This window comes from Petromyzon marinus, chromosome 10 (assembly GCF_048934315.1).
Source record: "Petromyzon marinus isolate PM22_M1 ecotype Great Lakes invasive population chromosome 10, UKy_Petmar_22M1.pri1.0, whole genome shotgun sequence".
Lineage (NCBI taxonomy): Eukaryota > Metazoa > Chordata > Hyperoartia > Petromyzontiformes > Petromyzontidae > Petromyzon > Petromyzon marinus.
This window is the reverse complement of record NC_133676.1, coordinates 11,659,903-11,683,021: the sequence shown is the minus strand read 5'-3', so window position 1 is coordinate 11,683,021 and position 23,119 is coordinate 11,659,903. Positions and strand designations below refer to the sequence as shown.

The 23,119-nt window shown below is 49.3% G+C and overlaps 1 protein-coding gene across 3 annotated transcripts in view; it reads left to right on the top strand.

The window, feature by feature from the left end:
- Positions 1-23,119, top strand: part of LOC116940897 (dual specificity calcium/calmodulin-dependent 3',5'-cyclic nucleotide phosphodiesterase 1A-like) — a 74,521-nt gene that overhangs the window by 37,961 nt on the left and 13,441 nt on the right. For all 3 annotated transcript variants that reach the window (XM_032951239.2, XM_032951241.2, XM_032951240.2), the window contains exons 3-14: positions 2,246-2,468; positions 3,298-3,411; positions 4,439-4,621; positions 6,976-7,042; positions 7,813-7,929; positions 8,611-8,751; positions 9,476-9,576; positions 10,145-10,273; positions 17,464-17,565; positions 18,100-18,223; positions 20,262-20,343; positions 21,998-22,118. In XM_032951239.2, the coding sequence (XP_032807130.2) occupies positions 2,246-2,468; positions 3,298-3,411; positions 4,439-4,621; positions 6,976-7,042; positions 7,813-7,929; positions 8,611-8,751; positions 9,476-9,576; positions 10,145-10,273; positions 17,464-17,565; positions 18,100-18,223; positions 20,262-20,343; positions 21,998-22,118 (1,504 nt within the window). The remainder of the gene's footprint in view (positions 1-2,245; positions 2,469-3,297; positions 3,412-4,438; positions 4,622-6,975; positions 7,043-7,812; positions 7,930-8,610; positions 8,752-9,475; positions 9,577-10,144; positions 10,274-17,463; positions 17,566-18,099; positions 18,224-20,261; positions 20,344-21,997; positions 22,119-23,119) is intronic.

Below are 23,119 nucleotides of genomic sequence, written 5' to 3'. Positions count from 1 at the left end.
CGCGTTTGACCGTCTTCTTGTTTTGTACGGCTGATGTAGATGCAGATACGACAACTGCAAGTTAACATTCGGGTGGTCAAACCCAGACAACCGCGTCACGAGCAGCGGTGTATCGCCGTGACGTCTCCTTCGTATTTGCGGATCGGGGCATTGAGTGGTTATACGTTGTGCGGTGGTCCTGTTCTGGATGACCACAGTCGCGTCACTGGATAGTTTATTCATTTATTTCTTATTTGTACATCGGGTACCCGCATCTGCCACGGTTTATGCGGACGTGGTTTCGGGGTCGACCATGATTTTCGTTGATGGCAGAAGGCGGCAGTGCAGCAAATGCCCTGTGCGGTCCAGCCCCACCTTCAGCCGACACCCGCCAAGCGTGGGGGGGGGGTGAAGTTGGGTCGCATGTGGAGGCCCCACAACCCGCATGTGGAGACCCCACAACCCGCATGGGGAGGCCCCACGACCCGCATGGGGAGACCCCACGACCCGCATGAGGAGACCCCACGACCCGCATGTGGAGGCCCCACGACCCGCATGTGGAGGCCCCACGACCCGCATGTGGAGGCCCCACGACCCGCATGAGGAGGCCCCACGACCCGCATGTGGAGGCCCCACGACCCGCATGAGGAGACCCCACGACCCGCATGAGGATACCTTCATCTGGCAGTGAGGATTGGCAAAGGGGGGTGGGGGGTTGGCCGTCTGCGTTTACATTAATTGCCTGTTGCAATTTGTGCACAATTCATAGCCCTCTTTTTTAAGTGCATTATAAGGGTCTTTTTTTAAGCGGGATAACAAATGAAGGTTTAAAAATACAGACAAATCACATGAATAATTAAATATTAAATGAAAAAAGTGTCGATTATGATGATGGAAACGAACGGCAGCCGGTAGCAAAACGCAACAGGTTGCAGATGGTTATTAAAGTTTAATTACCTGAAGCATTCAATATTTAACAATTATAAAATGTAAGCATACACATATGTTTCATGCAATCAGTCCAGGTCCTTTTTTAATCACCTGCCGTGGGGATTAAACCCAATTGTTTCAATACCGGCATCAAGAATGCATCATCTTGTTGTGGACGGAACCAGAAGAGAGCTCATTGGTTTCAGAATATATCTTTGCACAGGAAACTTAATGTCTGGCTGTGTCTGAATGTCGGGTCTCTATGTCTGGTCATAGATATCCAACCCTTGTCTCTGTTAAAAAAAATACCACGATTTTTACGTAATTTGCACGAACGTTAGCGCTTTTAAAATTAAAGCGTGCAATAGGATGATAAAGTAAACCAGCTATAAAGTGGACTACCAGGAAAATCTCTGTTCTGCAGGCTCGTATGTATGTGTGTTGAACTTTTTTCGCACCGTACGTAGCCATCCGTGTTTATCGGAGGTGCACTGGACGAAGAACGAACTTAACACAAAAATCAGTTCTCACGAAATTAATTTTCAATCTGGATTTAAAAGTGCATAGCTCCAGTGGCGTTCTAATATCGGAAGGAAGAGCATTTCTGACAACCACAGAAGTGCATCTGAAAGCGCACGATGCAGTGACCATCTTGTTTAATGGTTTGCCAAAAGCTGCGACTGCAATGATGACTGGAGTTTGGGTGATGGTGTATGTTCCTTGACGAGATCAGAAAGGTATTCTGCTTCATTTGTTGCAAGCACTTTGTATGTATGTAATGAGTGCAACCTTTATCATACATTCCTTTGGCAACTGGGGCCAATGCAGTTCAGCGAGCACTAGACCGACACAGTTGGGTCTTGCATTGTCCATCTAACACCCGAGTCCACACTTTCCATCGTGTAATTTGTTGAATCGGCTTCAGCCGGTTGCCTTTTTTTTTGGCGCCGTCTCGCCAACGTGGCCGTGAACGCAGGGACGAAGCGACCGTCGAGAGGCGAATGAAAGGAGATGTAGCCGACCATCAACAGGGGGTCATTTGCGGGCGATCGACAATTAACCAATCGCTCCTTCACACGTTTGTATCCACTCTCTACAGCTCAGGCCTTGCCCTCTCAAAAAAGGAACTCACATTTTTTTTGGAGAGGGCGGAACTGTTTGGTTCGCAATTGGTTTGTCACATTGTATGACTACTTTTGGTTCTCAAGTCAAATGCGTGAAAGATGGACAAACATCCTGTGATAACTCAACAGTCGTGTGCCTCCTGATTTTAATTTACCCACAGAACGGGTGATGAATCCACACGCGATTTTCCCCTCCCAACCCCGTGTTGCAGGCACTCAATCACACAGCTCCATCAGGGGGCCGAGCGCCCAGCAGGAGAAGGGAGCAACGAAGCAACAGCACCTGCTGGTGCCCGGGGGAGGGGAGTGGGGCGCAGCGGGGGGCGACCGGGGCCACGGGGGTGGCCGGGCGGATGACCGCGACCCGGCCCAGGTGCTGGCTGAGGAGCCGCCACCCTGCGACAGCCCCGAGGCTCTGGAGAGAGCGGCTGTCAGGTGAAGCTCGTCACCACCTCTGCTCACCCCCAGCTGGGCACCTGAGCATCTGAGTGCCTGTGTACCTCGATGTCTGGTTGTCTGAGCATCTGCATGTTAAGACAACTGGGTGGTTAGGCATCTGAACGTCTGGGTGAATGAACATCCTGGGTACATTAGCACATGGATGCCTGGATACTCCGACATCTGAGTGCCTGAGCACCTGGGCATCTGGGTACCTGGACATCTCGACATAGCTGTGCCTGGGCATCTGAGTGTCTGGGCATATGGGCATCTGGATATTTGGGCATCTGTATGCCTAGGCTGCTTGAGTCCTTAAACATCTGGATGTCTGTATTCCAGCCATGTGCATCCACTCACACATTGAGATTTTAGACGAGTTTGTGGAGGGTCGAGCATGTCTTTGTGTAACCAGTGGTCTATGCTTCCTCCGATATTTTCAAGTTGCTTTGTCCTCCCACGAAAAAGTAATAAAACATTTTAAGAAATGCTTTTGTTTTTAAGAAAGAGCCATGCCACTCAATGGGGCTTTCCAAAAAAAATAACGTGCGTTTTATTTGAAGGTGACTCGCCAATGTCACACTCATTCCTTTTCATATGCTGCGATAAAAAAATTAATGCATTTTGTAACGTTGCATAAGCTCACACATGGCACTGTAAACCAAAAAAATCATAATGGCCCCATTATGTTTTGGAAAGTTACCAGGAACCCAATTAGCCCACGAGGTGAAATGGGCATTTCTATAATTTTTTCGCGTTTTTATTCACCATTGTTGTTGTTGTGCCCCACCCTGCGATGCTGCTGATCTTCTCCCGACACGGTGACCAGACTGCGATGCCTCCTCAAGCAGCTGGAGCGAGGGGAACTTCCCGTCGCCGACCTCAAGAAGAACCTGGATTACGCCGCGTCCGTGCTCGAGGCTGTCTATATGGAGGACAACAGGTGGGGGGGGGGGGGGGGGGGAGTGGGCTCAATGGGGGCATCGCGGTGGCGAGATGTTTACTACCTCGCCTGGTATGCAGGAGGTCTTGGTGTCTATTGGACCTTTTTGGCAATATGAAAATGATGAAAAATATAATAAATAGGTTTGACCATTTCTGGCAATAAAACAGGTATTCTTAGTTCTTTCGGTAAAGTCACGTAGAAGGGAAACGATAAAATAATATAGATGGACTCGTCCATCTGAATAACTGCCAAATCGCTCTCCGTGGTGCTAACGTTAAGAAAACGCTACTTTTTTCAAATTTTCTTGCTGTGGTTTTCACACCTGATGATGATTGCTTGTGTTGCAGTCGAAACGTCGTGAGAATTTTATTGTTTTATATGTTTATTATTTTATCATTTCCATTCTACGTGACTTTACCGAAAGAACCAAGAATTTGAATCCTTGCAGTCACGAAAGTTTAAATCAAAATAAAACAGTTGTTAAAATGTTTACACACTACCTTTTGCAAGGTATCAAGTTTGCATTAACCACACGTACTTGTGGGAAAATATGCAAACAAGCATGCTCTGATAATATATGCATTGAATTTGAAACTGATTGGCCTTGGGTTCGATCCCGACCCTGACGCCTGTATATTTGGAGCTTGCATGTTCTCCCCGTGGTCGTGTGGATTTTTCTCCGGATCCTCCAGTTTTTTTCCTCTACATTTAAAATCATGCGTTTGAGAGTATTTGGATGATATGAATGTCAACATAAGCTACTCTGTTGTGTAATCATTTGTTGCCAGGTCGCTTCTGACAAAGAGCTGTATAGTTGACTGGGCCTTACTTGGTAAAATAAAATAAAACAGTTTAGTTTAGGAAGAAGAGCAAGCGTGCACCGAGCCTTGCGCAATCACTGCGGTAACATCATCGTCACTTAGTGTGGAATGGCAGCTGGTGTGCTTGGTGCTTGCTGTCTCTTTGTATTGTATGAGCACACTAACCCTCGCTCGATCTCTCTCTTTCCCTGTGGACACGCAAGGCGTCTCCTGGACCCTGAGGATGAGCTGGGAGACCTGGGCTCAGAGGCGGTGCCGACGCAGGTGCGCGACTGGCTGGCCTCCACCTTCACGAGCCACATGGGGCTGGTGAATCGAAGGCCGGAGGACAAGCCCAGCTTCCGCAGCATAGTTCACGCCGTACAAGCTGGCATCTTTGTCGAGAGGTGCCAAGCCCTCCTGCTCCCCCTCCTCCATGCTGTACCGCCTCCGCTCGCAAGACTCTCTCTATCACAAGGTTTCTGCATTGCGATGCTTGGACCATTCATTGTAAAGGATTGTTCACGCGAGAGAGGAAAGTGAAGTGGCATGAACGGTGGAGAAAAGCCGCCGCACATGCCAGGGGATAGCATTCAAAGGTTCACGCAGATGGGGTCACAAATTCACACACAATGCACTGCCATCTTCTGGCCATATCGCAGCCCATAAAGGTATGAGCCTCTCGCAAGTCTACGCGATCCACAACCTATGCCTCCTAAAGTTACGAATCACAGGAGTGTATACGCTACCGAGCCTGGTTGAAACACACTTTACATGGAGAGCGACCATCTTAAACGCAACGCAAGTAGCTTTTCGTGAGAGCCAGGTACTCGCTTTAAGGCTGAATCGGCCGATTGAAAGCCTGGGACAGGTTTAGATACTGCCTACAGGGGAAGGACAACAAACTGCGTTTTGTGCTTAGTTTGATGTCCTTCCCCCGATTAGCACAGTTGGCTACGTACGGTGCGAAAGAAGTTCTACATACATACATACATTGCCATTCAATTTAGCCATGACCGGAAACGGAAACCAGGTAATTGGATTCGCACTCATCGGGCCCGCTGCTCTCCGCGCACAAACACACGCGAGACACATTGCGTGCACAAGATGGTGGCACACATGCAACACACGAGCAGACACAGAGACACACACACACACACCTGCGCCCACATACCCGAATGCCCGCCAAATAATCGTTTTTGGGCAGCCTTTGTGTTTAGAGCCCTCCTCGTGTGACCAGAGCAGCCACGGGTCGCGCCGCTTGTGAACCGTGCCCTCCTGACCCCCCCGGGGCCTTGGCGCACAAACCGCTCACTGCGGCATCAACCCGGCGCTCTGTACGCTGCTCACTCTTATTATTATTAATTTGTATTAATAATATATAGATTTTTTTTAAACATCCTCTTCTACCTCCTACGGGTTCCACATTTGGTTTCCGGCTCGGATAAAAAAATTGACGCACCCGAGCCAGTGGCGGAACTATCGAATGTGCAGGCAATGCAACTGCACCGTGGGACCCACAGATTCGAGGTGGGGGGCCTGGGCGCCAGGCTACAAAGACGGCGGGGGGGGGGGGTGAAATTGGACATGGGGGTATGCCCCCTTTTATTCCTTGCCACCCAGGGCTATTTCGACGAACCGCTACGCCACTGCACCCCACCCAGAGACCGCTGAGAGATAAATAAACGCAGCAAGGAGGCAGTTTTGTTGATTTAAGTCGTTCATTGCTCTGGGGAAGCTAATAGTCGAGCCATATGCTCGGCGACATTCAATCCCTGGGTCGTCAAGCATGGGTCCCCTTTGTCCTCGCGTGACCTTTTGTTATCCCTGGTGCATGACACAACGGCGCCCCAGTCTGATTAACGGACGCGTGGCACGACTCCGTGAACCGCGCCGATTGCACCGTGGCAAGTCACGGTCGATTTGTCAGGGGTTGAATTCAAACGGAGTGCGGGGATCATCCCATTCGCTCGCCCGTTTCTAAGGATGTCCGTCCGCTGATCACGATTTATCGTTTGGCTCCTTTTTTTTTGTTTACAATAGTTTGTTCATCTTGTACTTCTAAGGTAAAATTATTCAGCGGTGAGGCCAGCATGGCAAGATGTTTTTGACCAAAGGTTGTCTTGGTATCAGAAAAATGTAGCTTCATAGTTTCAAGATACGTACAGATAAGGGCACACAATTTTCTTCCCATTCCTGCACCGAAATCCACAAACTGCCATTATTCTATCAACGACATGGATTTGCTGTTTACAGAGCGCCCTGCTTATTTTGCCAGGGCGGAGCGAAGTATTTTTCGTCACATCTCAACACATTTTTAAAAGGGCAACGTTGTCTACTGGAAGTTGTCCCCGTTGCAGCACGAGGTGACTGGCCTACTATACGGGCATTGGTCTACTGCCAGTAGTGGTGAGGGGGGCGGGGGGGGTCACGATTGCTTTGTTGTATCATCCCATATTCTATGGATCTTTCGGTAAAGCCATGTAGATACAATTTTTTTTTTAAATCACGACGTTTCGATCGCAACACAAGCAATCGTCATCAGGTGAAAAAATAGCAGGAGAGCTGCTGAGGCAGGATGTTATTAAGGTTTGAGATGGGTGTAGCACAAGGGTCATAAGCGAAGTGGACGGGGCTCGTGATGAAATGTGCATGTAACGACGACGAAGCTGCAGAGGTGGCCATTGTATTGTGAGAGATTAGCATGTCAATGTAAGATCGTAGAGCCACGCTGCCGGTGCTGCTGCTGCTGCATTTGCAGGATGTACCGCCGCTCCTCCAGCATGACGGGGCTGAGTTACCCACCGGGAGTCATCTCAGTGCTGAAGGTAAGCCCAGCCGTTACGAGCCGACAGCACGGTTCCATACCGAGAACAATCCGGGTGTAATAGCTCTGAAGGACTATTGAACAGAATGCTAATTTGTTACGGTGAAACGACTCGTATCTGCGCTGATTATATGGACTCCTATTCACTATTCACAGTTGTTTTACTCCTTAAATCCGCGTGAAAGTGTGCATGGATAAATGCGGATAATCGGGTGACTTTGCCCCCCCCCTCCCCCAACTGCTGAGTTACTCTGACTCGCGAATTAATTCCTGATACGAGGATGAATTGGGACAAAGCTCAAGATAAGTGTGGATAATCGGATTAATGTGCCGCAACTCGGAGGCTTTTGCTCCTATCCACACAAAAGTGGATAATCGGATACATTTTGTCACCAATTCTGGGTTGACGATCTTGTGCGCAGATAGTAGCAATCGTGGACACATGGGTAACAAGAATGTCCGCGTGTTGATTCAAATGTCCGAGTTGCACCCGAATGTCTGCGTTGCACCTGAGTCAAGAGCCGCATGGCTCACAGGGCTATACCTAATGAATGAAACTGAAATGAACCTGAAAGGCGTGAATGACAGACAGAGAGGATAAAAGGAGGGCAGATGCGAGGAGTTTCACTAAATATAATTCTCCTGTATAAGATCGTACGATTCATGGCAGTGTTGAATTTAGTTTTTTTAGTTGCTTTATTCTTTTGCAAAAACTGCTGCTGCGCACGAAAAAAAGTTTTATTTTAGTTTTCGCGAACGCTCTGTTTTCAGGACGTGGACAAGTGGTCGTTTGACATTTTTGCCCTGAACGAGGCGAGCGGGGAACACGCGCTCAAGTTCACCTTGTACGAGACGCTCACCCGATACGACCTCATCGCACGGTTCAAGGTACTACGATAAGGAGGGGGAATAGTCCCACGGCCACAGTGCCACTTCATCGTAAAGCCTTCACATCGTCATGCCACCGTGACCTCACAAACTGCATGGCAACAACCTACCTCTGCAGCTTCCCTATTGTAAGCCCAGGGACTCATTTTAGTCCTCAGCATGACAGTTCTATGGATTTCCGCTGAATTTCTGTAAAGTTTCTGTCGGGTACGATGAACGGTATGGACAAGTGTGAGAGTAAAACTACCCAATGTCCTAGTCTGGCCAGGACAATCCTAGTTTCAGAATCAGCATCTTTATTTACACTGGAGGAATCCGATGGGCTATGAATCTCTCTTTCACAGATGGTCCAGTTTGGGTGGTTCAGCAAGAAGGGTTCGCCTACCTGAAGAGTGGGTGGGGGGCTTTAGAGAAGCAGTTGGGCCCAACATCTGAAAAAAGCGAGGATCGGGAGGCCGCTCACTAAGTGGGCGGCGTTCGTGGATAATTGAGTGGGCGTGGCTTTTAAAAATGCGTGAGTTTCCGACAGAATGGAGGGGACTGCCCAGCCAACCCACGTGTGTGTCCCTGGTTAAGCCCCCCAGATGTGTTGGCGACTTTTGGTTGTCGGGGGGGATAAGGGTGACCCGTAAGGTACACGCACTCAATGATTAAACGCGCTCCTGCTGTCCACTCGGGCAGATTCCCATCTCCTCGCTGGTGTCATTTGCGGATGCGCTCGAGGCGGGATACAGCAAATACAAGAACCCCTACCACAACCTCATGCATGCCGCCGACGTCACGCAGACGGTGCACTTCCTCCTGCTCAAAACCGGCTTCATGGTAACGCTGCTTCCACGACGCCAGAACTTCCTGCGAAACACTGGCTCAATAGCAGTCGTTCATCCGATGGAAATGTTGTTTTGTTTTGTTGCGTCTATTAAAACGTTAATTAATGAACGACACTTTGAGCCACCCGATGAAAAATGTAAGTTATTGTGAGCGATAGAGCTTTATGACATTCTTTGAAGGAAACTTCATTCAAGAATGAAAACAATTTAAGCTTAGAGATGGCACTAAGAGTGTGTAACAATCATGCTAATGGTGATTTAGATAGAATTACCAAAAAAACATAACATGATACAGATATTACTAGATACGATCATGCCAATGATAACAATAATTTAAATGATCAGTTAAATACACATACACTTTTTTAATGGCTGTGTAACAATGATCATGAAGATTCTAATTTATTTAATCTAATCTATATTTTATATACAGCGCCTTCAATCAAGGCGCTTGACATGACTTACAAAACTGTAACAGAATGGAATGATTTAGAGGAAAGGGACGTTGCTACAAGGATTGAGGAATGAGTGACAGCGATAGAGGGGTAGGGGAGGGATGGGAAGAAGTGGAGGGGCAAGGGGAGGGAAGGGGAAGAGAATGGGCAATAGTGAAAGGAGGTGACCTTTAAGAGAGGAACGGAGGGAGCTTAAGGAGGGGGACTCCTTAATGTAAGATGATGACGATGATGATGTAGCTTTTCGACTCTCCTTGCCAGCACTGGCTGAACGAGTTGGAGATCTTCGCCATGCTGTTTGCGGCAGCCATTCATGACCTGGAGCACACGGGAACCACGAACAACTTCCACATCCAGACCCGGTGCGAACACGCCCGCGTCTCCTCCACGCATGCACTCACTCGCGCGCTCGCGCGATGGCCGCAGTAGCGGCGCGTCCGTGAGGGCACTTGCCATTGTAGTCGCAATTATTTGCGGCTCGTAGTTCAGGAGTGGACCAGTCGCACTGTTGTTCATGCACCGACCCATGAACCCAGCGTCCTGAGTTTGATTCCCAGCCTGGTGCCCCATTCCCCCCCCCCCCCCCACCCTTCACCAACACGTACTGACCATTGTGGTGAAGTATGGTCAAACTACCCTCCATGACCAACATTGTGTGGGGAGGGCTTCCTTCGACAGTGGATTGACAATGGCAGTAAATGATTTCATTACCCTCACCTTCACGCCTTTCCCTGACCCCTAACCCTCACTCTCATCCTCGACCCACCCCCTCACCATTACCAGCACCCCTTACTTTCACCCAGATCCTCACCCTCACCCCTGCCACTTAGCCCCACCCCTTAGCCCCACCCCGTCTCTCACTCTCACATCCGTCTCTCACCCCTTACCTTGACCCCCCCACTCCCGCTCCTCACCCCCACCCCTCACCAGGTCCGATGTGGCCATCCTGTACAACGACCGCTCGGTGATGGAGAATCACCACGTGAGCACCGCGTACCGCATCATGCAGGCCGATGAGGATGCCAACATCCTCATCAACCTCAGCAAGGATGACTGGAGGTAGAGTCTACATCTGCCTTCATCTTTACCATCACCAACATTACCACCACCATCACCACCAACATCACCACCACCATCACCACCACCATCAGTGTCTTCAAGCCTAAGCTATCATCATCATCGTCGCCGTCGTCATTTATTCTATATTTAGATGGTGGGAGAGCTATTGTCCAATTTGCAAAAAAGGAAATCGTGCCCCAGTTCGTGAAAATGACCACGCAATTTGGGCAGTGCCCTAGTTCAGAAAATTATCATCCAACGCACATCATTTTTACGATTGCCTGTGTGTGAGGCTGTGCTGGCCGGGAGATTAAATGTTGTTTTTCTCCCTCCCCCGCCTGCCAAAAACCAGCTTGAGTTTATTCCCTGCCCAACTGTCGACCTACAGGGGGTATACGAGGAGAACGTAGCTGCTGCTGCTGGTGTTGCTGCTGCTGCTGCGCGCGTAATAGTCGCTCCGTGCTGTGCCACTGTGGGCGATTGGACAGACGCAGGGCCAGATTTTGCGGGCTAAATGACAAGGACCGCGGCTAGTCCCTTCGTAGACTTGTAGACAATGCCCCCCCCCCCCCCCCCCCCATCTACTGAGTGGTGAAGACACTTAGACTCACGCTTAAGTGTTTTCTGTGCGCGATTGCAATCACGATGAAGGTCTCAACGGTATAGAGAGCAGACATTTGGCGCAAATAGAGCCATATCTACACTAATAGAGTACATAGAAACATCTGAAATTCGTATTTACAACTACTGCCGCGAGTTGAAATACAGTACGGACCTGCTCGTTGTTAAGTGTGTTTGCCTTTTTTATGTTGGGCTTTATAGAGCATTGTAGTATCTGTCCTCCTGGTCACATGTGTTTCGATATTAGGAAGTCACTGGAGCGATATGCACTTTTAAATCTCAATGGAAAACGCATTTCTTTTAAGAACAGATTTTTGTGTTTAGTTCGTCATCCTTCCTCCACACCTCCAATTAGCACGGTTAGCTACGTACGGTGTGAAAGAAGTTTAACGTACATATAAGACCCTTTGTTCCAACGAGGTCTGCCTGCCTCTTCGTTTTTTCTTCAGAATATTGTCGTCGTTGAATGCCCGTCATTGTGCGCCACACAACACGACGTTCATCAGCATCGTCACCTCCATCAAGTCCTCGAATTTTGCTTGGGGGCCGTCCATAAATGACGTCGCGCACCTAGAGGGAGGGGGGGGGGTCAGACATTTGTGAGGATGTGTGACGAGGGGGGGAGGGGGTTTGAGAAATGTGACGTCACGTCAAAATGCGCAACTTTAAATAAATATAGACAACACGTTCTACTTAATTAAATACACTTTTTTAAATAAATATTTTCTCTTACAACATCAGAGTTGCAGCGCCACATTAAATACGCACTACAATGACAATAGTTTAAAGCGATTTGAAGCATGTTTTATATTCAAAATGGAAATATGGTTTGGGGGAGCTTTGTGACGTCATATTTGAGGGGGGGGGGTCTGACTTTTTGTGACGCCATGTGACGAGGGGGGGGGGTCAAAAATCGGCCAAAATCGCGTGACGTCATTTATGGACGACCCCTTATCCAATTGTTCCTGCTATCGAACGGCTATACAGCTGGCAGCTTCTTGGGGTTGAATTGTCCCCGGCCAGAATCAGCATCTTTGTTTGTAGACTGGGAGGACTCCGATGACCTATGAAGCTTTTTTTTCACAGATGTCCAGTTCCGTATGACCCACGGGTCCTTGTCGACAGAGATTACAGGATATTTCTAACACAATTAATAAAGCAATTAATAAGCAGATAATCTAGCGAGTTACGTCTTAATGCCTATTTTAATTGCGCTTATAAACAATTACATTTCCAACGATGATTAATATAACATTTTCCATAGGTTTTTTTTGTTGCAAATGTTTAATTATGGAAATCCCCGACCCAACTCCTTGCGGATCATTTGAACTTCATCTCGTCGGAGCGCCGATCATCGCCGCGATCGATAATTTGCGCGACACCCCTCGCGTGCTCATCCGCTGGAGTGTCGCAGGCGGCGTCGTCGTCGTGATTGTGGTGTTGGGAAGGCGGCGCCGTCGTGATTGTGGTGTTGGGAAGGCGGCGGCGTCGTGATTGTGGTGTTGGGAAGGCGTCGTCGTCGTGATTGTGGTGTTGGGAAGGCGGCGTCGTCGTGATTGTGGTGTTGGGAAGACGGCGGCGTCGTGATTGTGGTGTTGGGAAGGCGGCGGCGTCGTGATTGTGGTGTTGGGAAGGCGGCGGCGTCGTGATTGTGGTGTTGGGAAGGCGGCGTCGTGATTGTGGTGTTGGGAAGGCGGCGTCGTGATTGTGGTGTTGGGAAGGCGGCGTCGTCGTGATTGTGGTGTTGAGAAGGCGGCGGCGTCGTGATTGTGGTGTTGGGAAGGCGGCGTCGTCGTGATTGTGGTGTTGGGAAGGCGTCGTCGTGATTGTGGTGTTGGGAAGGCGGCGGCGTCGTGATTGTGGTGTTGGGAAGGCGGCGGCGTCGTGATTGTGGTGTTGGGAAGGCGGCGGCGGCGGGGGCGTTGGGGCAGGCGTCGGATGCGAAAGGTGAACACTGAAATTGGCCTCCGGGTCGGAGGGGGTTGGCTGGGGAGCCACGCGTCTCAGTCGCAGCCGTGGGACCGCCACACACGGCGCAGCAGGCGGGGGGGACGACAGCCCCCTCCTCCGGGGGGAGGGGGGTTGGGGGGAAGGGGGGGTCGTGGGGAGGGGGGGGTCAGGAGGAGGGGGGCGGGGAGAAGGGCGAGGAGGGGGGGGGCGCTCATCAGCAGCGGCAGCCGGTGGCGAACAGCGGCAGGGGAGGATTGGTCACCCGGCGTGCTCAGTTTTAACGATGTTTAATTTATGGAGCTGCTTTAAGCGTCGACTAAGTACACAAGACGGACATACTCTCGGTGACTGTGTGTGTGTATTTGCTGTTTGCTCGGGTGTTTACAGTAAGCGCATAGGTGACTGTGTTTGTGTTTGTTATGGGGGGAGCGGTGGCGCAGCGGTTAGCGAGCGACATTACTAACCCGGCGGACACGAGTTCGATTCCAGCTCATGGCAAACACCAGAGACCTCGCGTGCCGTGCAAGGCTTTCATCGGTGCTACTCGCTAACAGCACTTGCCCCTACAGCCTGTTAAGGCTGTACACGGGGTGTCGTTGTCTTTGTAGCATGGGGAATGGTGACGTGGTTTTCACGAAGTGCAACAAACTCAACGACATAATCAATAAGCAGATGTTTCCTTTATAGATCCGTCCCTCCGCAAAGAAACCCCACATCAAAATACATGTTTACATTTATATCAATGACTCGTCCAAATACGTGAGTTTGATTCCTGACGCCATGGCATCTGAAACCTGTTCGTGGCCTCCCTAGGTCGACTCAGTGGTAAATGAGCACTGTACTTGCCGCACAAAGGCAGTCCGGACGTGTTCATGGTCAACTCCACCCCCTTAATAGGTGCTCGCTAACAGCACTTGCCCCAGTTGCCTAAAAAAACAATCTATAAAGAACCTCGTTTTAAAACAAATCCACACAATGTTTTAAAAAAACAGGTGCCTTCGAAGGAACAAAAAATAGATATATCAGGTGACATTTCGGGCAATGGCGCTTCTTCGTAGCACATAAATAGCGCTTGTTTTTAATATATATAGTCTGTGGTATGTGTATATATTGACGGTATAGTAGCTAGGAGCCCCATCAACGGCATCCCCCTGAGAGACCTAACCCCCCCCCCCACCCCTAATACAGGCCCTGAGGACGACACGCCTGACAAATCCTTTACGAACGTGATCTCTTGCATCGCCGAGTCGAGCACGCGTCTTTGACGGCGGACGATTGCCCCCTCGTCGCTGGGATCCAAACCGAGTGGTGACTCCCCCGGGTTCACGAGGCACTGCAGCCTCCCACCCCCCCGCGGATCATTTGCGTGAGATGGAATCGTGCCGGGATAGAACGGCGCCGAGATTCACACAGGGCGTATCGGACACCTTACGAGAAGGAAGGCGTGTGCGTGAATATATACCTATGTTTGTTTTTTTGTTGCCGTGAATTATCGCGATACAGTATATGGAAATTAGGCAGATTTGACCGGTTTTGATATTCGTAGAGATACTCTTTGGTTTTTTTCGGTAAAGTCACGTAGGTAAAATAAAGTAAAAGAAAACAACTTAATTAAATCACGACGTTTCGGAGGCAACACAATCTTTCATCTTCAGGTGGAACAGTCACAGCAGCTATTCTGCTGGAACAGTCACATCAGCTATTCTGCTGTGACTGTTCCACCTGAAGACGGAAGCTTGTGTTGCCTCCGAAACGTCGTGATTTAATTTAGTTATTTTATTTTACCTACGTGACTTTACCGAAAAAAAACAAAGAGTATGAATCCTTGCAGTCACGAAAGCTTCAAATCTAGAATTCGTACGGATGTTTTGCCACGCGGCACCAAGCTTAAATCATCTTCTCGAATGAAGGGGTGCCAAAAGATATTCCAATGTATTCAGGGTACTCATCAAGTTTAACATTCTCCGGGGTTTCTGGTTTCCTGCCACAGGTAAAACAATATTTCACTGACTGATAACACATGAACATATACAGAATCACAGAGCTTGGGCAATTGTTGGCGTTGGCTCACTGCCTGGCTGCCTTCCCACTCGTCTGTGGTTCCTCCTCGCAAGTCCGAGTCGTTGTTTCTCTCTACGAGAGTTAGCGAACACTGTGTGGCAGATGCGTTGACTTTGTGCTATTCACCTTTTGGCGTTCTCTGGTCTGACACTGGTGAGACTAAGCCCTAAAGATGGCTCTCTCTGGTGTAGACCAATCAGTTTCAAAGACAATGCATATGTTATCAGAGCGTGTTTGTTTGCATGTTTTGCCACAACTACATGTGGTTAATGCAGACTTGATTCCTTGCAAAAGGTTTTTAGTTGGTGTTTGAACATCTTAACGCCTCCTGTTTTATTGCCAGAAAGGAAGAAACCTCTTCTTGTTTTATCATACTTTGATACTGGCAAAAATGTCCCATTTTGTGGTGCGTTACAAGTTAATATTATTATGACATTATTATTTAAATTAAATAAACAGAATCTTACAGGGCACACCTCGTCGCTTGTGGGGGTTAATTAACGATGCTTCACCATGCCAATAAGAGCGGGTTTCTCAAGAGAGCGTGGGGCCCTGGACTGGTTCATACATCAGTTTTAGAGCGCAGTGCTCAAACCACTGCGTCACCACCACTCTCACCACTGCGTCACCACCACCCTAACCACTGCGTCACCACCACTCTCACCACTGCATCACCACCACTCTCACCTCTGCGTCACCACCACTCTCACTACTGCGTCACCACCACTCTAACCACTGCGTCACCACCACTCTCACCACTGCATCACCACCACTATCACCACTGCGTCACCACCACTCTCACCACTGCGTCACCACCACGCTCACCACTGCGTCACCACCACTCTCACCACTGCGTCACCACCACTCTCACCACTGCGTCACCACCACTCTCACCACTGCGTCACCACCACTCTCACCACTGCATCACCACTCCAACCCGATGTGTAAATACTGGAGTCTAAACAAGAGAGGAACATTTCTGATACTGAGCTCTTCTGATGCTGGAGATTTGAGGAATGTCGACAGTGGTGCGGCGTGGCCCCCAACCCCCTTATTAGCTGTGCGCAGATCCTGCACAACGCTTTGCACAGCTGTCAACAGGAATACGGTCCACCCGTATTCCTGTACAGGGATATTGAGATTTCAGGTCCATACGGAATATATCCGTTTCAATACGGGCGCTTTTTTGTGTCTGTATTTCTCCCTTGTGATGGGACTTTGTAGGGTGAACGTTGAGACGTGTAAGGGTGACCAATAAGGTCTGAATTGGTCTGTAATACGGTAGGGGGCCATCGATTGAGTCCGTACGCATGGAGGGGGGAGGGAGGAGGTTCACCCAAAAGCGTATGCTTGCGTATGGGGGGTCTACTGACAATGTACGCATAGGAAACGGGGGGGGGCGGGGGGTGAAGCCTCGATAATAATTTGTGTACATTGGCCTTCAAATGAGTTAGATAGTCCGGCGGTGGACTATCTGTTTGCTTAAACACGTTAATATTATTAACCCTTGACCGTTTCTGCATGGATTCAATTTCGGCCGTTCTATAGGATTCGGGGGGGGGGGGTGCGTCAAGCGTACATACGCAGGTGGGGGGGTGGCGGTGTAAAAAGTCCGCGTGCGCACGGATGGGGGGGGGTCAAGTTTTGACAGATTTTTGCGTACCTACTAAATGGCTGAGCCCCTAGGCATTGATAAGGGGATGCCCGGTATGCGCTTGTACGTTGTGCCAGGTCGCCGGGTGTAGCGCCTCGTTGTTTGCACAGGCTGTGGACGCGGGGTGTTCATAGCCTCTCCCATCTGCGCTGAAACGGGCTCATCTCGACGACGGACATTGCTTTCTGCACGCTGGCCGACGAATGCGCCTGCGATGTTGGCTGACAATGCAGCATTGCACAGCGTTTGATGCCGCCTTTGTATGGGGGTTGTCGACGTTGCTCTCTGTGAATGCCCCTAATGGAACACTTGATCCGTAATTATGGCAGCAATCGCCTCCATGGGTTGTTAACCCCCAATGATATACGCCACGTGGTTTTTTTACGAGCCCTTCGCTCACACTTACCGGTGCCCTCCACATCGCCACCATCACCTCACCGTAGCCTTAACCACCCTCGTTACGTTTGTGTTTGCTTCACCAATCCCTTTCTCTTCTGTTTTTCTCTGTATCTGTAATCAGTCACTTTTTCCTATCAGTTTCTTCCGCTGGATATTCGCTTGTGTCTGTCGAGTCCAGTACTTTTTTTTGGTCCCCATGTTTGTTTTTAAATGCTTCATTTTTTTTCAAAAATGTATAAAGGTAGAGACAGTGTCACCGGGGCTAGGTAATGCAGACTGATGGTAGATCACATCTCAAAAGCTGCTGGATTTCGGCTGTGCACTGCCACCATCCACAACCAATAAAACAAATCAACAGAAGAGTAATGTAAAATTGAACAATTCCACGAGGCCACGGGGGATCTGACAACTGCATTCCCCTTCGAGTTTAACCCCTTTGCCTCCCTGTTTCATGATCCCTCTCCCCTACTACCTCTCTGCTCCACCTCCCGTCCGTGGTGAGTAGGGAGCTGCGGGCTCTGGTGGTGGAGATGGTTCTGGCAACTGACATGTCCTGCCACTTCCAGCAGATCAAGGCCATGAAGACCACGCTACAGCAGCCAGACAGGTTTCAGCCCTGTACACGGCCCCTGATCCGTCGCTACTTTCACGGCCGCCTGTCCTATGTGCGACCGTTAGCGGGCAGTTCTGCAAATTAAGTCACCTCTTGCTAAAACATTTGTTTCCCAAAATACTTCCTATAGGGTGTCATTTTGAGAGCAATTATTGCTATGTCTAGTTTTAGAAACGGATTTTTTTTTTGCGAAACAAGTCGGTGCTTTGACACCGACATGAAACTGAATGCACCATCTGCATACCAGCGTGTATAAAAAGAAAGTCGGGTTGTCTGCGTGTGCCCAACACCGTGGTATTTTATGAACATTTCTCCCTTGCCCAGAAAAGGGGGGGACATATGTTTTCTGAAATCTAAGTGACAGTCCCAATTGGTTCACAAAACTATGCCCAAGTAAAAAATAACAACTCACCTTTGTGCACCACACGCGCGCACTCAATAACCACATCGTTGTTGGAACCGCATCGGCGTCTTGCCTACTACCGAAGTGTGGACTTTCCTCATGCCCACCACGTCCCCTCTCTACAGCGTCATCGATAAGCCCAAGGCGATGTCCCTGATCGTGCACACGTCCGACATCAGCCACCCGGCAAAGGAGTGGCGGCTCCACCGCCGCTGGACCGAGTCCCTCCTGGAGGAGTTCTTCCAGCAGGTGAGGTCCCCCCCACCCAACCGGGGAGCGATCACGGCAATGCAACGAGCAGTAGGCAACGAACATAAAATAGGCAGTGTTTGCAGGAGCAATGCGCAGAATGTAGTTTGCAGTAAGCTTTGGGCAATAAGCAATGAGCAGAAGATAATCTACAGCAGGTAACATGTTTGCGTTGTAGCAATTCGCTCAACCACGTACGCCGTTCCTCCCATCATTTGTCTTGATTCAGGGTCGTAATTCGATCCAAGAATCTGCCTGTTTTTGTTCCATTTGCACTGCCTCATGCCTGTTGTCTCTTTTGTTCTGTCTAGTTTGTGGCACCTTATTGCTTTCATTCGTCTTAAGATATGCGCGTGTACAGGCCTTTCATCTATCAACTGCTGGACGACGGCCTCCACATGCTGTGCGGGTCTTGGGTTATTTTAACCATACTTCACCATGCTGATCGGCGTGTGTTGGTGAAAGCGGGTGTTGGTGGTGGGGAGGGGAGATGCAGGAGCATAGGAATACAATACAACAGTGTATTTTGCCGCACTGCTCTCTGCTGTCCACCACTTGTAGCCCTCTGGGTCTACGTAACCTAAAACGAGTACTGTACGTGGTATAGTCAGTCCAACAGCAACAATGGGGATGCAAAGGTGGCTATGTGTGCGTGATGCAGGCATAGCAAACCCAAATTATTCATATGAGTTGTATTATTCCAGAACTCACGTGGCTTTGCCGACATCACTTTGCCCCAATAATCTATCTAAGCTGATGGACAAATGTGGTCACGGTGTTTTTGTGATTGACAACCGGCAAGTGCACACAGCCACGAGTAGGTTTGCCATGGGTACACAAGTGTATTTGCTTAACCAGATGAGCAGTAAATGTCTCCGTCTCTTAAGCATTACTTTTACTCTTTTTTGAGTCTCTGAATAGCTTGAGTGGTGTTGGCCACTGTTATCCCAAATGCACATCCTTCAGTTCAGTTCAGTTTATTTCAGTTTATTTTGGTATAGCCCTGTGAGCCATTCGGCTCTTGAATCGGGTGCAACCACAACAAACAAACAAAACAAAAACACGAACAAGAAAAACATCTTAAAGTGACTATGTGACTGTGCAAACAGAAAATCCATGGAAAAAAACAGCAAAAATATTCCTGAAAAAAGCACCGTACACCAACGCTGTGTGCAAAAAATCCCAGTGGGATGCAAGTCAAACAGCAACAACAACCATAAAAACTTAGATTAAGGCCATCAGTCTAACAACAGGATGCGCGACCATTGAGGCGCTCAAACCTTTTGTGCGTGATCTTGATTATTGTTGTTTGTTTAATTCAAAGATGACAACCCCTAACCGCATTGCACGAGAGGTATTGATGAAAACACGAGGGAGGCGTCTGTAGTGAAACAAATAATGGACATTGATTGGTAACGCGTGGCGTAAGTCCAGGAAGCGATTTCACATGGGGGGGGGGGGGGGGGGTAGGGATTTTACTGGCTATAATTATTGACTTTGTCCTCGGGACTCGGCTTTCAGTTGTCTTCGCCAATCTCTGCGCGGAGTTATGAGCTGCGGAGCGGCGCCCCTTCTTGGCGTGTGGTGGGCTCCTTTTCCGTGTACTCGGGTTCCCTTTCACGAGAAGCCAAACTCTCATCATCGGAGCTGGACAAGCATGCACATTTAGCAGGGCCCTCCTTAAAAAAAACGAGAGTCTTAAGACTCGGTGAGGCTTCCCAAGATTAAACACGTTATTATTTATTATTATAGCATCATTATTATTATTTCAAAGTACATACACCACATTCAGGCAACAGCACCTGTTATGTGTTCATTACAGTTACGGTATTTTTCAATCTGCTATTGGATGAATGTGCCCTCGTGCCGTGTCGTTTACGGGAGGATTGCTTGACCATACTTCACCACACTGGTGCGGCTTGGTGAAAGTTATTTTCTTTTTTCTTTTATCCCCCCCCCCCCCCCCCCACCAATGTAAAATTGACAAATCGAACGCCGTGTTGAGTTTCTGTCCTCGCTGCGCTTCATGTTGACGCAGGGAGACCGCGAGGAGGAGCTGGGCCTGCCCTTCTCTCCGCTGTGTGACCGCAAATCCACCATGGTACCGCAGTCACAAGTCGGTGAGTTCCCCGCACTGTTATTGGTTGGTTACAACTGTCGTTGAGTCCCCCGTGAGTCATAGCCACGATCTATTCCATGCTGCATGAATGCCCTCCCCAAACTGCCCCAAGCTGCCACACCGTTCAGATGCAGGTTCCCCTCGCTGTAGATGCGGTAGTAGTAGATGCGTTCCAGAAAAAAGGGGGCGTACCTGACAGAACCACACGAAGAGACAGCTGCCTGCAAGGGAGCGCACACAGTACACACAGACAATGTCGTCCCACGTCCGACTGTATATGGGTGAATTCAAAGTGCACGACATAGCGAATATTTGGTAGAAATGGTTTAGCCACACATACGTGAAAATGCACAAAACGAACCTGCTTCAAATGAGGGAAACCTGTACTTTGGAGATGCGTGTAGCTATTAGCATAATTATCAAGTGTATCTTTTTTATTTGGTCATAGCATGTCAAACAATTCGGACTGTAATGCAGATAAAAAACAACGTGTCTCCTGTTCCCTATAAGGGAGAAATGCAGTGCAATGGTATTAGACATACTCCAGATGAACTGGCTTTGTCATGTGCGCTGGGATGGTGGTGGAACATTCTGTGTCACGTTCCATGTCGAACCATTGACTCGTTCCACAAATAAGCCGCTGCAGTTTTTATCAAATTATATATATATTTACTCTCAAAGGGAAACCCCATATATATTGTACACGCACGTGTACAGTCCGTTTTTCGCACACAGTATGGGGGTTAGGGGCCGTCCATAAATGACGTGACACACCTGGGTGGGGGGGGGGGGGGTCAGATTTTTGTGACGATGTGTGACGAGGGGGGGGGGAGATTTGAGAAATGTGACATCACATAAAAATGCGCAACTTTAAATAAATATAGAATTGTTATAGCAACACAAATTGTTATAACAACATTCCTCGACATCAGAGTGCAGCGCCACATTAAATACGCACAACAATGACAATAGTGTAAAGCGATTTGAAGCATGTTTTATTTTCAAAATGGAAATATGGTTTTGGGGGGTGGGGCAGAGCTTTGTGACGTCATATTTGAGGGGGTCTGACTTTTTGTGACGCCGTGCGACGAGGGGGGGGGGGATCAAAAATCGTCCAAAATCACGTGACGTCACTTATGGACGGCCCCTTATTTGACCATACTTCACCATGCTGGTTGGTTGAGGTTGGTGAACGCTGGGAGCATAGACGTTACAGCATGGTCCAGTACAACAATGGATTTTGCTCACACTGCCTTCGTCTACCTCCAATGTATCCCCAACAGCCTGAAACACCTGTTCCATACACTGTGGACAGCCATGCAAGCACTACCGACGCTCAGACCTGCTTAGCTTCGAAGGTCAATGAGATGTGCTGGTTAGTGTGGGTCGGTGAGGGCAAAGGTGCAATAATGTGGGAGCACAGAGGTACAATTCAACAGTGCATCTAGAATCGCTGTCCTCTGTCCCACAACGTATACCCGGCACCCGTGTGTGTAATTACGTCGATGACTACGACCAACTCTCGCCGTGGGGCTGCGTTCATTTGTAGAAGTGCCCGACCGACACGGCGCTCGGGAGGGGCGATTTATTTTGAAGCGGCCGGGGCCGTCGGGAGCTCGCTGTCGTTTTCCCCGCGCGGGCGTCGTGCGCCGCAGGCTTCATCGACTTTATCGTGGAGCCCACGCTGTCGGTGCTCACGGACATGGTGGAGGGCATCGTGGCGCCGCTCGTCAAGGAGGCTGTGCGCGCCGCGTCCAGCGCCAAGCGCCGCTCGAGGTGAGAGCCCGAGGGGAGGGGGGCCGCGTCGTGGGACATCGCCGGCATGGCCGACTTCCTCCCTGCCGTTGTCGCTGTTGCAGTCGTCGACGTCGGCATCATCTTCGATCGTCATCCATCATCGATATTGTTGTGAAAGACCCAACGCAGAAGATCCCAGGGTTTGATCTTCCACAAAGCTCACGGTCCACCCTACATCGCGTCCATGCAAACCGTGGCAGATGCGGATACCTGATGCACAAATGGACAATTTGAAACTCTCCAGTGTGTGACCGTGGCCATCCAGAACAGACCATACAATATATAACGACACAATGCCCAATTCACAAATACGAAGGAGACATCACAGCGACACACTCCGCTGCTCCTGACACAGTTATCTGGCTCGACCACCTGAATGTGAAATTGTAGTTGTTGCTCTGCATCGACATCAGCAGCCGTACGAAAGAAGGAGATCATATATCATTGCCATAGTCATTGACGTCCATCATGTATCATCATCCAACGTCGTTATAATTGTTACCATTCATCTATCATTTATCATCCGTCCATCCACCGTCACTCGGATTATTGAACAAGCACCTTCCAGAGTTGGGTAGGCAGTTGCGTAGCTATCGAGCGTGGAGGCAGTGCAACTGCACTGGGGCCCATGGAGCGGGGATAACGGTGGCCTGTTGAAGTGACTGCGTGACTCATGCTGTGGTGTCGTCTTCAGGAGCCATTCCCTGGACGCGATGTAATGCTCTGTTAACTGAAGAAATTAAATAAAATATGTCTGTTCACACCTTCACGCGTCGTGCTTGGCTGGTGGCTCCAGGTTGCCCAAGGCCACAATCTCCGGCTCAGGTTTTTTGGCTTCCAGTGATAACATGTGCAGGTGGATTAACTGAGTTACTGGAATTCGCTGGAAACATATTCATCATCATCACCATCATCATTGCCTTCTCACAGAGATAGAATCGCAAAAAGACCCCATAGCCTTGCACAGAAGCCCATATTCT